Here is an 18,055-nt window from a genome sequence, read left to right as displayed (position 1 = left end):
AATTGCTTCCAACACTCTACTCAGCAAACTGGATGCAGTTTATCACAGTGCCATCCGTTTTGTCACTAAAGCACCTTATACCACCCACCACTGCGACTTGTATGCTCTAGTCGGCTGGCCCTCGCTACATATTCATCGCCAGACCCACTTGCTCCAGGTCATCTACAAGGCCATGCTAGGCAAAGCTCCGCCTTATCTCAGTTCACTGGTCACGATGGCAACACCCATCCGTAGCACGCGCTCCAGCAGGTGTATCTCACTGATCATCCCTAAAGCCAACACTTCATTCGGCCGCCTTTCGTTCCAGTACTCTGCTGCCTGTGACTGGAACGAATTGCAAAAATCGCTGAAGTTGGAGACTTTTATCTCCCTCACCAACTTCAAACATCAGCTATCTGAGCACCTAACCGATCGCTGCAGCTGTACATAGTCTATTGGTAAATAGCCCACCCATTTTCACCTACCTCATCCCCACAGTTTTTATTTATTTACTTTTCTGCTCTTTTTCTGTACATGATCATCTGTGTTATTGACTTTGTATATACACATTGTATATAGACTCCCCTTTTTTTCTCTGTGTTATAGACTTGTTAATTGTTTACTCCATGTGTAACTCTGTGTTGTATGTTCACACTGCTATGCTTTATCTTGGCCAGGTCGCAGTTGCAAATGAGAACTTGTTCTCAACTAGCCTACCTGGTTAAATAAAGGTGAAATAAAAAAATAAAAAAATAAATTAAACATGGTTATTTTGCATATCACTAACAAGTCTCTCTCTCTCTCTCTCTCTCTCTCTCTCTCTCTCTCTCTCTCTCTCTCTCTCTCTCTCTCTCTCTCTCTCTCTCCCTCCCTCCCTCCCTCCCTCCCTCTCTCCCTCCCTTCAGAACCCTCTCCATTTCCAGATGCCGATGCAGAACCCGGCCCTGCCCCAGGTGGAGCTACTCTACTCCCTGCTGGTGATCAACAGCTGGTATGACGTCAGCCTCCTGCTCTGTCAGGAATGGAATGTTTCCAGTTTCCTGGTTCGTCTCCGTAACAACACCAAGTTCCACCTGGGTTCTGTGGTCAACATCACCAACTCCAGCACCTCGCCCAACTCTCACCCTAACAGCTCCGTCTCCAAGGCCAACTTCCAGACCTCTCTACGGGGATACCTGGAGTCCATCAAGGAGTCAACGTCTACAGTCGTAACATTCGGCTGCGACATCCGGGACATCAAGAGGATCTTTAACGTGGTGACCAAGCTGGGCCTGATGCTGCCAGAGTACCACTGGGTGTTGGGGGACACGCAGGACGTGGAGGAGCTGAGGACCGAGGGGCTGCCGGCGGGACTGCTGGCCCATGGCAGGATGGGGACTCCCTCCCTGGATCACTACGTACAGGATGGGCTGGAGCTGGTGGCCCGGGTGGTGGGGTTAGCTGCGTACCGCTCCCCTGAGCTCGCCCTCATCCCCTCCATCACCAACTGCATGGATACACAGAACAGCCAGACCAGGAACATGACCTCAGGGAAATATCTGTCCAGGTGCAGTACTGATGCTGATTCACTTCTCATAATAAGCATTAATAAAGACGTTTGTGGTGATTTAGTCCAATTGCATGATTCAGAATAGGTCTGTATGATTCAGCTCAATACGTCTATATGATTAAGTTCAATAGGTCTATATGATTCAGTGCAATAAGTCTATATGATTCATTTCAATAGGTCTATATGATTTAGCACAATAAGTCTATATGATTCAATACAATAGGTCTATGTGATTCGGTACAATAGATCTATATAATTCAGTAAAATACATCTATATGGTTCAGTACAATATGCCTATATGATTCATTTCAATAGGTCTATATGATTCAGTACAGTAGTTTTATATGATTAATTTCAATAGGTCTATATTATTCAGTACAATAGGTCTATATGATTCAGTACAATAGGTTTATATGATTCATTTCAATAGGTCTATATGATTCATTTCAATAGGTCTATATTATTCAGTACAGTAGGTTTATATGATTAATTTCAATAGGTCTATATTATTCAGTACAATAGGTCTATATGATTCAGTACAGTAGGTTTATATGATTCATTTCAATAGGTCTATATGATTCATTTCAATAGGTCTATATTATTCAGTACAATAGGTCTATATGATTCAGTACAATATATGATTCATTTCAATAGGTCTATATGATTCAGTACAGTAGGTTTATATGATTAATTTCAATAGGTCTATATTATTCAGTACAATAGGTCTATATGATTCAGTACAATAGGTTTATATGATTCATTTCAATAGGTCTATATGATTCATTTCAATAGGTCTATATTATTCAGTACAATAGGTCTATATGATTCAGTACAATAGGTCTATATGATTCATTTCAATAGGTCTATATTATTCATTTCAATAGGTCTATATTATTCAGTACAATATGTCTATATGATTCATTTCAATAGGTCTATATTATTCATTACAATAGGTTTATATGATTCATTTCAATAGGTCTATATGATTCATTTCAATAGGTCTATATGATTCATTTCAATAGGTCTATATTATTCATTTCAATAGGTCTATATTATTCAGTACAATAGGTCTATATGATTCATTTCAATAGGTCTATATTATTCAGTACAGTAGGTTTATATGATTCATTTCAATAGGTCTATATGATTCATTTCAATAGGTCTATATGATTCATTTCAATAGGTCTATATGATTCATTTCAATATGTTTATATGATTCAGTACAATAGGTCTATGTGATTCATTTCAATAGGTCTATATGATTCAGTACAATAGGTCTATATGATTCATTTCAATAGGTCTATATTATTTCAGTTCTACTTTCAATAGTTAATGATTCATTTCAATATGATAATTCAGTAAATATCTGGATTCATTTCTGGTGCAGTATGACAAATACACTGATGTCTATAGATTCATTTCTAGGTCTATATTATTCAGATTGAATAACACTGATGCTGAGATATTACTGGTCAGTATGACAAATACACTGATGCTGAGATATTACTGTCAAGTATGATAAATACACTGATGCTGAGATATTACTCAGTCAACTATGACAAATACACTGATGCTGAGATATTACTCAGTCAAGTATGATAAATACACTGATGCTGAGATATTACTCTGTCAAGTATGATAAATACACTGATGCTGAGATATTACTGTCAAGTATGATAAATACACTGATGCTGAGATATTACTGTCAAGTATGATAAATACACTGATGCTGAGATATTACTGTCAAGTATGATAAATACACTGATGCTGAGATATTACTGTCAAGTATGACAAATACACTGATTCTAAGATATTACTCAGTCAAGTATGATAATACACTGATGCTGAGATATTACTGTCAGGTATGATAATACACTGATTCTAAGATATTACTCAGTCAAGTATGATAAATACACTGATGCTGAGATATTACTGTCAGGTATGATACATACACTGATTCTGAGATATTACTCAGTCAAGTATGACAAATACACTGATGCTGAGATATTACTGTCAAGTATGATAATACACTGATGCTGAGATATTACTTAGTCAAGTATGATAATACACTGATTCTAAGATATTACTCAGTCAAGTATGATAATACACTGATGCTGAGATATTACTCAAAGGGCTCCCTATGTAGTGTCGTGAAGTTATTTTAACCAGAGCCCTCTTCAACAGTAGTGCACTATTTATTTAACCTTTATTAAACTAAGTCAATTAGGAACAAATTCTTTTTTTCAATGACGGCCTCGGAACAGTAGGTTAACTGCCTTGTTCAGGGGAACAGTGGGTTAACTGGTCTAGGGACAGTAGGTTAACTGCCTTGTTCAGGGGAACAGTGGGTTAACTGGTCTAGGAACAGTAGGTTAACTGCCTTGTTCAGGGGAACAGTGGGTTAACTGGTCTAGGAACAGTAGGTTAACTGCCTTGTTCAGGGGAACAGTGGGTTAACTGGTCTAGGAACAGTAGGTTAACTGCCTTGTTCAGGGGAACAGTGGGTTAACTGGTCTAGGAACAGTAGGTTAACTGCCTTGTTCAGGGGAACAGTGGGTTAACTGGTCTAGGAACATTACATTACATTACATTTAAGTCATTTAGCAGACGCTCTGGGTTAACTGGTCTAGGAACAGTAGGTTAACTGGTCTAGGAACAGTAGGTTAACTGCCTTGTTCAGGGGAACAGTGGGTTAACTGGTCTGGGAACAGTAGGTTAACTGCCTTGTTCAGGGGAACAGTGGGTTAACTGGTCTAGGAACAGTAGGTTAACTGCCTTGTTCAGTGGCTGAACAACAGATTTGTAACTTGTCAGCTCGGGGATTCGATCCAGGAACCTTTCGGTTACTAGTCCAACGCTCTAACCACTAGGCTACCTGCTGCCCCTACACTCTAACCACTAGGCTACCAGCTGGTTACTAGTCCAACGCTCTAACTACTAGACTACCAGCTGGTTACTAGTCCAACGTTCTAACCACTAGGCTACCTGCTGGTTACTAGTCCAACGCTCTAACTACTAGGCTACCAGCTGGTTACTAGTCCAACACTCTAACCACTAGGCTACCAGCAGGTTACTAGTCCAACGCTCTAACTACTAGGCTACCAGCTGGTTACTAGTCCAACGCTCTAACCACTAGGCTACCTGCTGGTTACTAGTCCAACGCTCTAACCACTAGGCTACCAGCTGGTTACTAGGCCAATGCTCTAACCACTAGGCTACCAGCTGGTTACTAGTCCAACGCTCTAACTACTAGGCTACCTGCTGGTTACTAGTCCAACGCTCTAACCACTAGGCTACCAGCTGGTTACTAGTCCAACGCTCTAACTACTAGGCTACCAGCTGGTTACTGGTCCAACGCTCTAACCACTAGGCTACCTGCTGGTTACTAGTCCAACGCTCTAACTACTAGGCTACCTGCTGGTTACTAGTCCAACGCTCTAACCACTAGGCTACCAGCTGGTTACTAGTCCAACGTTCTAACTACTAGGCTACCTGCTGTTTACTAGTCCAACGCTCTAACCACTAGGCTACCAGCTGGTTGCTAGTCCAATGCTCTAACCACTAGGCTACCTGCTGGTTACTAGTCCAACGCTCTAACTACTAGGCTACCAGCTGGTTACTAGTCCAACACTCTAACCACTAGGCTACCTGCTGGTTACTAGTCCAATGCTCTAACCACTAGGCTACCAGCTGGTTACTAGTCCAACGCTCTAACCACTAGGCTACCTGCTGGTTACTAGTCCAATGCTCTAACCACTAGGCTACCTGCTGGTTACTAGTCCAAGGCTCTAACCACTAGTCTACCTGCCGCCCCTGCCTCCACATTCTACTATAAGAAATAGGATGTAATTTGAGGCCAGTCTGTCAGTACAATAGGCTTAGATGCACTATTGTAAAGTGGCTGTTCCACTGGATGTCATAAGGTGAATGCACCAATTTGTAAGTCGTTCTGGATAAGAGCATCTGCTAAATGACTTAAATGTAATGTAATGTACACTACTGTTTAAATTCCACCCGAAGGATCAGATTTATTCAGAATTATCATGATGGTATGGAGCATTATTATGGTATGGAGTACTATGGAGTATTATGATGGTATGGACAATTATGGAGTATTATGATGGTATGGAGTATTATGATGGTATGGACAATTATGGAGTATTATGATGGTATGGAGTATTATGATGGTATGGAGTACTATGGAGTATTATGATGGTATGGAGTATTATGATGGTATGGAGTATTATGATGGTATGGAGTACTATGATGGTATGGAGTATTATGATGGTATGGAGTATTATGATGGTATGGAGTATTATGATGGTATGGAGTATTATGATGGTATGGAGTATTATGATGGTATGGAGTATTATGATGGTATGGAGTATTATGATGGTATGGAGTATGATATGATGGTATGGAGTATTATGATGGTATGGAGTATTATGATGGTATGGAGTACTATGATGGTATGGAGTATTATGATGGTATGGAGTATTATGATGGTATGGAGTATTATGATGGTATGGAGTACTATGATGGTATGGAGTATTATGATGGTATGGAGTATTATGATGGTATGGAGTACTATGATGGTATGGAGTATTATGATGGTATGGAGTATTATGATGGTATGGAGTATTATGATGGTATGGAGTATTATGATGGTATGGAGTACTATGATGGTATGGAGTATTATGATGGTATGGAGTATTATGATGGTATGGAGTATTATGATGGTATGGAGTACTATGATGGTATGGAGTACTATGATGGTATGGAGTATTATGATGGTATGGAGTATTATGATGGTATGGAGTACTATGATGGTATGGAGTACTATGATGGTATGGAGTATTATGATGGTATGGAGTATTATGATGGTATGGAGTACTATGATGGTATGGAGTACTATGGAGTATTATGATGGTATGGAGTATTATGATGGTATGGAGTACTATGATGGTATGGAGTACTATGATGGTATGGAGTATTATGATGGTATGGAGTACTATGATGGTATGGAGTATATGAAGGTATGGAGTATTATGATGGTATGGAGTACTATGATGGTATGGAGTATTATGATGGTATGGAGTATTATGATGGTATGGAGTACTATGATGGTATGGAGTATTATGATGGTATGGAGTACTATGATGGTATGGAGTATTATGATGGTATGGAGTACTATGATGGTATGGAGTATTATGATGGTATGGAGTACTATGATGGTATGGAGTACTATGATGGTATGGAGTACTATGATGGTTTTAGAGTATTATGATTGTATGGAGTACTATGATGGTATGTAGTACTATGATTGTATGGAGTACTATGATGGTATGGAGTATTATGACGGTACGGAGTATTCCGGAGTATCATGATGGCACAGAGAATTTTGGAGTATTACGATGGTATGGGGTAATATGGAGTAGCATGACGGTATGGAGTATTATGGAGTATTATGACGGGAGGGAGTATTATGATGGAAGGGGGTATTATGGAGTATTATGGAGTATTATGATGGTGGGGAGTATCATGGAGTATTATGATGGGAGGGAGTATTATGGAGTATTATGATCACATGGAGTATTATGGAGTATTATGACAGTGTGGAGTATTATCCTACAACTCATCCAGAACGCCGCAGCCCGTCTGGTGTTCAACCTTCCCAAGTTCTCTCACGTCACCCCGCTCCTCCGCTCTCTCCACTGGCTTCCAGTTGAAGCTCGCATCCGCTACAAGACCATGGTGCTTGCCTACGGAGCTGTGAGGGGAACGGCACCTCAGTACCTCCAGGCTCTGATCAGGCCCTACACCCAAACAAGGGCACTGCGTTCATCCACCTCTGGCCTGCTCACCTCCCTACCACTGAGGAAGTACAGTTCCCGCTCAGCCCAGTCAAAACTGTTCGCTGCTCTGGCCCCCCAATGGTGGAACAAACTCCCTCACGACGCCAGGACAGCGGAGTCAATCACCACCTTCCGGAGACACCTGAAACCCCACCTCTTTAAGGAATACCTAGGATAGGATTAATCCTTCTCACCCCCCCCCCCTTAAGATTTAGATGCACTATTGTAAAGTGACTGTTCCACTGGATGCCATAAGGTGAATGCACCAATTTGTAAGTCGCTCTGGATAAGAGCGTCTGCTAAATGACTTAAATGTAAAATGTAAATGTAATTATAATTGGAGGGAGTATTATGGAGTATTATGATGGGAGGGAGTATTATGGAGTAGTATGATTGTGTGGAGTATTATGGAGGATTATGATGGGAGGGAGTATTATGGAGTATTATGGAGTATCATGACAGTATGGAGAATTATGGAGTATTATGTTGGGGAGGTATTATGATGGGAGGGAGTATTATGGATTATTATAGAGTAGCATGACGGTATGGAGTATTATGGAGTATTATAATGGGAGGGAGTATTATGGCGTATTATGATGGGAGGGAGTATTATGGAATATTATGGAGTAGCATGACAGTATGGAGTATTATGGAGTATTATGATGGGGGGGGTATTCTGGAGTATTATGATGGAGGGAGTATTATGGAGTATTATGATTGCATGGAGTATTATGGAGTATTATGATGGGATGGAGTGCTGTGGAGTATTATGGAATTTTGTGGAGTATTATGGAGTATTATGATGGGATATAGTATTATGGAGTATTGCAGAGTATTATGATGGGGGGGAGTATTATGGAGTATTGTGATGGTGTGGAGAATTATGGAGGATTACGGCTGTATGGGGTATTATGAATGCATGGAGTATTACAATTGTATGGAGTACTATGGAGTATTATGACTGTATGGAGTATTATGGAGTATCACGATTGTATGGAGTATTATGGGGTATTACGATTGTATGGAGTATTATGGAGTATCATGATGACATGGAGTATTATGTAGTATTATGATGGTATTGACAAATATGATGGTATAGAGTATTATAATACTTAACCTGGTATCAATATTGACGTTTTAACTCTGGTATGGGGACAACACTAGATGTACTGTATCATGTTTTATGACATATGTCTCTTTTAAAATGCCACAACAACATTGACAACAGACCACCTGATGTGACATTGAATAGAGCTCAGTAGAATGTCATTCAGGGAAGGTAGGTGACTGAGATAAGCGAGCCCTGTATGACAGTTTTAGACAGTGGAAAGTGTCTTGACATTCTGCTGCCGTAGGTACACGGTTCAGTGGTTCCGCTGTCAATTCAGAGCATGTCAGTGACCTGAGGAGAGTCATGCTCTGCGGACCTTTCTGTTTTGATGGATCCCACAGCGTCCCAAATGACTACCTATTCCCTGCATAGAGCACTACTTTTGATCAGGTCCCGTGGGGTAGTGCACTATATTAGTAGTGGACTGTAAAGAGAATAGAGAGCCATTTGGGACATATTCACTCTTATGCCTGCAGACTCTTCCTCCTCATCTTCCTCCTCATCCTCCTCCTCCTTACCTGCCACCCCTGTTCCCCTATCTGCAGTGTTTCTAAATATTCTGCTATCTGCAGTGTTTCTAAATATTCCCTATCTGCAGTGTTTCTAAATATTCTGCTATCTGCAGTGTTTCTAAATATTCACCTATCTGCGGTGTTTCTAAACATTCTGCAATCTGCGGTGTTTCTAAATATTCTGCTGTTTCTAAATATTCTGCTATCTGCAGTGTTTCTAAATATTCTGCTATCTGCAGTGTTTCTAAATATTCTGCTATCTGCAGTGTTTCTAAATATTCTGCTATCTGCAGTGTTTCTAAATATTCTGCTATCTGCAGTGTTCCTTCCTGACAGATTTTGACCTGTGTCAGACATCTTCCCTGCAGTCTGAGGAGGTTTAAGCTGTAGCAGCCAGCACAACAAGCAAACAAACACACAAACACATCTGCAGTGTTTCTAAACAAAGTGTTCCTTCCTGACACAATCTTCCCTGTGGTCTGACACACACACACACACAAACACACACACACACACACACACACACACACACACACACACACACACACACACACACACACACACACACACACACACACACACACACACACACACACACACACACACACACACACACACACACACACACACACACACACACACACACACACACACAAACAAACACAACTGTAAAGTCAGCTGTTGGTTACCCACCAACCGGTCACTCCAACAGCTCAGTTTGCCATAATAAAAATAATAAAATAAATCAATAAAAGCACAGCTTGCAAGAGAACAATGAAATAGGAAGCGTTTATGTTTTAGGAAAGGTCTTCCAGCTCACACACAGCCGGCTGTAGCATCTGCTGTTCACGGTCTTCATCATCGGTGTGCAAGATCCCCTTATTATCTCAGATCTGGAGCACGTCTGACCCCCCTGCTGGTTCTGTTTGACCAGACAGAGCCCTGTCCTTGCCTGTCCTGGCATGGGCTCATGCCTTGTCAAACTGCCAAATGGGCACTGAAGGAACCTGCCTTGTCCACTGTAGAGCTCATCACAGTAGCTAGTAGCTGACACTAACCTGACCTGACCTGACATTACCCCAACCTGACTCTAACCTGAGATTACTCTAACCTGACATTACCCCAACCTGACACTAACCTGAACCTAACCTGACATTACCCCAACCTGACATTACCCTAACCTGACATTACCCTAACCTGACATTACCCCAACCTGACACTAACCTGACCCTAACCTGACATTACCCCAACCTGACACTAACCTGACACTAACCTGAACTTAACCTGACATTACCCTAACATGACATTACCCTAACCTGACATTACCCCAACCTGACATTACCCTAACATGACATTACCCTAACCTGACATTACCCCAACCTGACACTAACCTGTCATTACTCTAACCTGACACTAACCTGACCCTAACCTGACATTACCTAACCTGACATTACCTGACATTAACCTGACATTAACCTGACCCTAACCTGACATTACATAACCTGACCCTAACCTGACATTACCCCAACCTGACCCCAACCTGACATTACTCTAACCTGACATTACCCCAACCTGACCCCAACCTGACATTACTCTAACCTGACACTTACCTGATATTAACCTGACATTACCCCAACCTGACACTAACCTGAACCTAACCTGACATTACCCCAACCTGACATTACCCTAACATTCTGACCCAACCTGACAGTTAACCCACTGACCTAACCTCATTACCCCAATCTGATATTAACCTTGTTCTAACTGACATTACCCCAACCTGAACCTAACACTGACCCTAACCTGACCCTAAAAAAACTGACATTACCCCAACCTGACATTAACCTGACCTTAACCTGACATTACCCTAACCTGACACTAACCTGACATTAACCTGACATTACCCCAACCTGACATTAACCTGACCCTAACCTGACATTACCCTAACATGACATTACCCTAACCTGACATTACCCCAACCTGACACTAACCTGACCCTAACCTGACATTACCCCAACCTGACACTAACCTGACCCTAACCTGACACTAACCTGACCCTAACCTGACATTAACCTGACCCTAACCTGACATTACCCTAACCTGACATTACCCTAACCTGACATTAACCTGACATTAACCTGACATTACCCTAACCTGACATTACCCTAACCTGACACTAACCTGACATTAACCTGACATTACCCCAACCTGACACTAACCTGACCCTAACCTGACATTACCCCAACCTGACCCTAACCTGACATTACCCCAACCTGACACTAACCTGACCCTAACCTGACATTACCCCAACCTGACATTAACCTGACCCTAACCTGACATTACTCTAACCTGACACTAACCTGACCCATTAACCTGACATTAACCTGACCCTAACCTGACATTAACCTGACCCTAACCTGACCCTGACCTGACATTACCCAAACCTGACATTACCCTAACCTGACATTACCCTATCCTGGCATTACCCAACCTGACACTAACCTGACCCTAACCTGACATTACCCCAACCTGATATTACCCTAACCTGGCATTACCCAACCTGACACTAACCTGACCCTAACCTGACATTACCCCAATCTGATATTAACCTAACCCTGACATTACCCCAACCTGACACTAACCTGACCCTAAACTGACATTACCCCAACCTGACATTAACCTGACCCTAACCTGACATTACCCCAACCTGACACTAACCTGACCCTAACCTGACATTACCCCAACCTGACCCTAACCTGACATTACCCCAACCTGACACTAACCTGACCCTAACCTGCCATTACCCCAACCTGGCCCTAACCTGACATTACCCAACCTGACATTAACCTGACCCTAACCTGACATTACCCCAACCTGACCCTAACCTGCCATTACCCCAACCTGACCCTAACCTGACATTACCCCAACCTGACACTAACCTGGCCCTAACCTGTCATTACCCAACCTGACATTAACCTGACCCTAACCTGACATTACCCCAACCTGACCCTAACCTGCCATTACCCCAACCTGACACTAACCTGCCATAACCCCAACCTGACACCAACCTGACATTAACCTGACCCTAACCTGACATTACCCCAACCTGACACTAACCTGGCCCAAACCTGACATTACCCAACCGGACACTAACCTGATCCTAACCTGACATTACCCAACCGGACACTAACCTGATCCTAACCTGACATTACCCCAACCTGACACTACCCTGACCCTAACCTGACATTACCCTAACCTGACACTAACCCTAACCTGCCCCGCCACCCCTCCCTGCAGGTTTCTGTCCAACACGTCGTTTGACGGTCTGAGTGGTTTCATCTCGTCCCAGGAGGAGACAGTGATCTCCTCTGAGAGCCATCACTTCATCTGGTCCCTGCAACACGACCCCATAGGGAAGCCCATGTGGGCCAGGCTGGGCCGATGGAAGCATGGCAAGGTGCTACTGGACTACACTGCCTGGACCAACAAACAGGTGACAACAATGTCTATGATGTCAAAACGTTGTATTCTGGGTACCAGTGTTTGTGCTATCATTCCACTCTTTACTTATGCCAAACATGATGATACTGCTGCTACTATTATATTCTCTCTCTCTCTCTCTCTCTCTCTCTCTCTCTCTCTCTCTCTCTCTCTCTCTCTCTCTCTCTCTCTCTCTCTCTCTCTCCTCTCTCCTCTCTCTCTCTCTCTCTCTCTCTCTCTCTCTCTCTCTCTCTCTCTCTCTCTCCCCCTCTCTCCCCCTCCCCCTCTCCCTCTCTCTCTCTCTCTCTCTCTCTCTCTCTCTCTCTCTCTCTCTCTCTCTCTCTCTCTCTCCCCCTCTCCTCTCTCTCTCTCTCTCTCTCTCTCTCTCTCTCTCTCTCTCTCTCCTCTCTCTCTCCCCTCCCCTCTCTCTCCCCCCCCTCCCCCTCCCCTCTCTCTCTCCCTCCCTTATGGACTGTGCTGCCTGGTCTAACAATTAGCCGTCCCACCAGAGAGGTGACTGGCGGCGCCCGTCGCGGCTCCACCTCCGGGTGGTGACGTTAGTGGAGCACCCCTTCGTCTTCACCCGGGAGGTGGATGAGGACGGTCTCTGTCCCGCTGGTCAGCTCTGCCTGAACCCCCTCACCAACAACACAGTCCTGCTCCAGTCTCTCTTCCTCCAGATGCGGGGGCCCAACGACAGCATTCCCATGGAGTATAAGAAGTGTTGCTACGGCTACTGCGTCGATCTACTGGAGAAACTGGCGGAGGACGTGGGGTTTGACTTCGACCTGTATATTGTAGGCGATGGCAAGTATGGTGGGTTTAAGAACGGACGCTGGACAGGGCTGGTGGGGGATCTTCTCAGCGGAGCGGCCCACCTGGCCGTCACATCTTTCAGTATCAACTCGGCCCGGAGCAGGGTTATAGACTTCACCTCCCCGTTCTTCTCCACCTCTCTGGGCATCCTGGTACGGACCCGGGATACGGCCGCGCCCATCGGGGCATTCATGTGGCCCCTGCACTGGTCCATGTGGCTGGGGATATTCGTCTCGCTACACGTTACTGCCTTGTTCCTGACCATCTACGAGTGGAACAGCCCGTTTGGGATGACGCCGCGAGGCAGGAACAGAGATAAGGTGTTCTCCTTCTCCTCGGCTCTGAACGTCTGCTATGCCATCCTGTTTGGCCGTACAGCTGCCATTAAACCTCCTAAGTGCTGGACGGGGCGGTTCCTAATGAATCTCTGGGCTATCTTCTGCCTGTTCTGTCTGTCCACCTACACAGCCAATCTGGCCGCCGTCATGGTGGGGGAGAAAACCTTCGAGCAACTCTCAGGAATACACGATCCAAAGGTAAGGACTACTCAGCTGTACTAACACCTATCAAATATGGGATAAAAATGTATGGTGGGTAGATGAGTACTACTTGTAATATGTGCATAAATAGTTCCTCATTTGTGATTTGGTGACTGATTGGTGAGTATAGAAAGATGGGTTCATAGGGTGTTATGGGGCTGATTGGGAGACTAGTACAGCTCATACAGGGGAGACTAGTACAGATAATACAGGGGAGACTAGTACAGATAATACAGGGGAGACTAGTACAGATAATACAGGGGAGACTAGTACAGATAATACAGGGGAGACTAGTACAGACAATACAGGGGAGACTAGTACAGATAATACAGGGGAGACTAGTACAGATAATACAGGGGAGACTAGTACAGATAATACAGGGGAGACTAGTACAGATAATACAGGGGAGACTAGTACAGGGCTGAGGGGAGACTAGTACAGATAATACAGGGGAGACTAGTACAGACAATACAGGGGAGACTAGTACAGATAATACAGGGGAGACTATTAGAGCTCTGATAGAGTTCTGTATCAGACCCGGGAGGTGAGAGAGCTCTGTATCAGACCCGGGAGGTGATAGAGCTCTGTATCAGTCCCAGGAGGTGAGAGAGCTCTGTATCAGACCCGGGAGGTGAGAGAGCTCTGTATCAGTCCCAGGAGGTGAGAGAGCTCTGTATCAGACCCGGGAGGTGATAGAGCTCTGTATCAGACCCGGGAGGTGATAGAGCTCTGTATCAGTCCCAGGAGGTGAGAGAGCTCTGTATCAGACCCGGGAGGTGATAGAGCTCTGTATCAGACCCGGGAGGTGAGAGAGCTCTGTATCAGACCCGGGAGGTGATAGAGCTCTGTATCAGACCCGGGAGGTGATAGAGCTCTGTATCAGTCCCGGGAGGTGAGAGAGCTCTGTATCAGACCCGGGAGGTGAGAGAGCTCTGTATCAGACCCGGGAGGTGATAGAGCTCTGTATCAGACCCGGGAGGTGATAGAGCTCTGTATCAGTCCCAGGAGATAATAGACCACAGTTCCATATGTTCTGTCCTTCCAGCTTCATCACCCATCACAGGGGTTCCGCTTCGCCACGGTCCGGGAGAGCAGTGCCGAGGATTACCTGAAGAAAAGCTTTCCAGAGATGCACGAATACATGAGACGGTACAACGTACCAGCAACCCCAGATGGAATAGAACATCTGAAGTGAGTCATGACTGTACAGTACTGACTCATCACAGCTTTAACATGGGTACCAAGATGATACAGTACTGACTCATCACAGCTGTAACATGGGTACCAACATGATACAGTACTGACTCATCACAGCTTTAACATGGTACCAACATGATACAGTACTGACTCATCACAGCTTTAACATTAACAAGATTATACAGTACTGACTCATCACAGCTTTAACATGGGTACCAAGATGATACAGTACTGACTCATCACAGCTTTAACATGGGTACCAACATGATACAGTACTGACTCATCACAGCTTTAACATGGTACCAACATGTTGTCAATGACAGGCTAGGAACAGTGGGTTCACTGCCTTGTTCAGGGGAACAGTGGGTTCACTGCCTTGTTCAGGGGAACAGTGGGTTAACTGCCTTGCTCAGGGGAACAGTGGGTTAACTGCCTTGTTCAGGGGAACAGTGGGTTAAGTGCCTAGTTCAGGGGAACAGTGGGTTCACTGCCTTGTTCAGGGGAACAGTGGGTTAACTGCCTTGTTCAGGGGAACAGTGGGTTCACTGCCTTGTTCAGGGGAACAGTGGGTTAACTGCCTTGTTCAGGGGAACAGTGGGTTAACTGCCTTGTTCGGGGGACAGTGGGTTCACTGCCTTGTTCAGGGGAACAGTGGTTTCGCTGCCTTGCTCAGGGGAACAGTGGGTTAACTGCCTTGTTCAGGGGAACAGTGGGTTAACTGCCTTGTTCAGGGGAACAGTGGGTTCACTGCCTTGTTCAGGGGCAGAATGACTGATTATTCCCTTGTCAGTTTGGGGTTTCGATCTTGCAACCTTTCGGTTACTGGCCCAACGCTCTAACCACTAGGCTACCTGCCAACCCAGTACAGGCTTAATCCCAGCAATGGGAGATTTCATTGTTCTGAATATGTCAGAACATCCCGCATAAAATACTCTGACACAGAGAGACAGATTTACAAGGCTGTGGCCAGCACTCTAAACAAATCTACACCATGTTAATGTTATCGGAGCCTGCAGATCCGTAGGTAACCGCCCACAAAGCTACACCTGAGACTGCAGATCCGTAGGTAACCGCCCACAAAACTACTCCTGAGACTGCAGATCCGTAGATAACCGCCCACAAAGCTACACCTGACTGCAGATCCGTAGGTAACCGCCCACAAAACTACTCCTGAGACTGCAGATCCGTAGATAACCGCCCACAAAGCTACACCTGAGACTGCAGATCCGCAGGTAACCGCCCACAAAACTACACCTGAGACTGCAGATCCGTAGGTAACCGCCCACAAAGCTACACCTGAGACTGCAGATCCGTAGGTAACTGCCCAGCTCCCCTGGATCTATTTACCCCAGAGCTGAAGACGTGTTATTTTACACCCACATTGTTTTACATATCCGCTGCACAACTTTCCCTCTTTCATGTCTCTCGCTTACTCACCCTCTTTTCGAAACCTCAACTAATTTGTCATGAGGACATCACCTATGAGGACATCACCTATGTTTCTTCCTCATGTTTCTGAACAGCAGAAGTAATAACCCTGGGGCTATACTTGTTTTTGATATGCTGCCTAGATAACTGCATTGGGGCAGGACAATCTGTGTAACATAGAACAATCTGCATAACGTAGAACAATCTGCATAACGTAGAACAATCTGCTAAACGTAGAACAATCTGCGTAACGTAGAACAATCTGCGTAACGTAGAACAATCTGCGTAATGTAGAACAATCTGCATAACGTAGAACAATCTGCATAACGTAGAACAATCTGCATAACGTAGAACAATCTGCATAACGTAGAACAATCTGCATAACGTAACATAGAACAATCTGCATAACGTAACGTAGAGCAATCTGCATAACGTAATGTAGAACAATCTGCATAACGTAGAACAATCTGCATAACGTAGAACAATCTGCATAACGTAGAACAATCTGCATAACGTAGAACAATCTGCATAACGTAGAACAATCTGCATAACGTAGAACAATCTGCATAACGTAGAACAATCTGCATAACGTAGAACAATCTGCATAACGTAGAACAATCTGCATAATGTAGAACAATCTGCATAATGTAGAACAATCTGCATAATGTAGAACAATCTACGTAACGTAGATCAATCTGCATAACGTGGAACAATCTGCATAACGTAGAACAATCTGCATAACGTAACGTAGAACAATCTGCATAACGTAGAACAATCTGCGTAACGTAGAACACTTTGCGTAACTGTCACGTTCGTCGTAACGAGGAGACCAAGGCACAGTGTGATTGGAATTCATTCTCCTTTTATTAAAAAGAAGAACACCTAAACAAACTAACAAAACAACAAAACTAATGTGAAGCTATAAACAACTAGTGCTGACATGCAACAACACATAGACAATAACCCACAAAACCAAAATGGAAATGGCAAGCTAAATAGGATCCCCAATCAGAGACAATGATAAACAGCTGTCTCTGATCTGGAACCAATTCAGACCACCATAGACCTACATTTACCTAGACAAACCAAAACCCAAAAACCCCTAGACAAGAAAAACACATATATCACCCTGACCACACCCTGACCTAACCAAAATTATAAAGAAAACAAAGATAACTAGGGTCAGGGCGTGACAGTACACACCCCCCCCCTCCCCGCCAAAGGTGCGGACTCCTGGCGGCAAACCTAAACCTATATGGGAGGGTCTGAGTGGACATCTAACCTCGGTGGCGGCTCTGGTTCTGGACATTGCCCCTTCTTTACACTGAGTCCGCTCTTGTAGCACTGACCCGTGGATCATCGTCGGAGGCTCTGGACTGCGGATCCTCACTGTAGGCCCTGGTCCTGGTGACCCTCGCTGAGTGGATCATCGCCGGATGTTCTGGACTGTGGCCCGTCGTTGGATTTTCCAGTCTGTGAACTGTCGCTGGATGCTCTGGACTGGGTACTGTCGCCGGACACTCTGGACTGGGTACTGTCGCCGGACACTCTGGACTGGGTACTGTCGCCGGACACTCTGGACTGGGTAC

The 18,055-nt window shown here is 44.3% G+C and overlaps 1 protein-coding gene across 1 annotated transcript in view; it reads left to right on the top strand.

The window, feature by feature from the left end:
* grin3a (glutamate receptor, ionotropic, N-methyl-D-aspartate 3A) overlaps positions 1–18,055 on the top strand; it is a 105,044-nt gene that overhangs the window by 26,243 nt on the left and 60,746 nt on the right. Inside the window, exons 2-5 of the mRNA XM_046306774.1 lie at positions 885–1,525; positions 12,304–12,499; positions 12,984–13,838; positions 14,887–15,032. Coding sequence (XP_046162730.1) covers positions 885–1,525; positions 12,304–12,499; positions 12,984–13,838; positions 14,887–15,032 — 1,838 coding nt within the window. The remainder of the gene's footprint in view (positions 1–884; positions 1,526–12,303; positions 12,500–12,983; positions 13,839–14,886; positions 15,033–18,055) is intronic.

Source organism: Oncorhynchus gorbuscha, linkage group LG16, assembly GCF_021184085.1.
Source record: "Oncorhynchus gorbuscha isolate QuinsamMale2020 ecotype Even-year linkage group LG16, OgorEven_v1.0, whole genome shotgun sequence".
Taxonomy (NCBI): Eukaryota; Metazoa; Chordata; class Actinopteri; order Salmoniformes; family Salmonidae; genus Oncorhynchus; species Oncorhynchus gorbuscha.
This window is presented reverse-complemented; position numbering and strand designations above follow the sequence as displayed.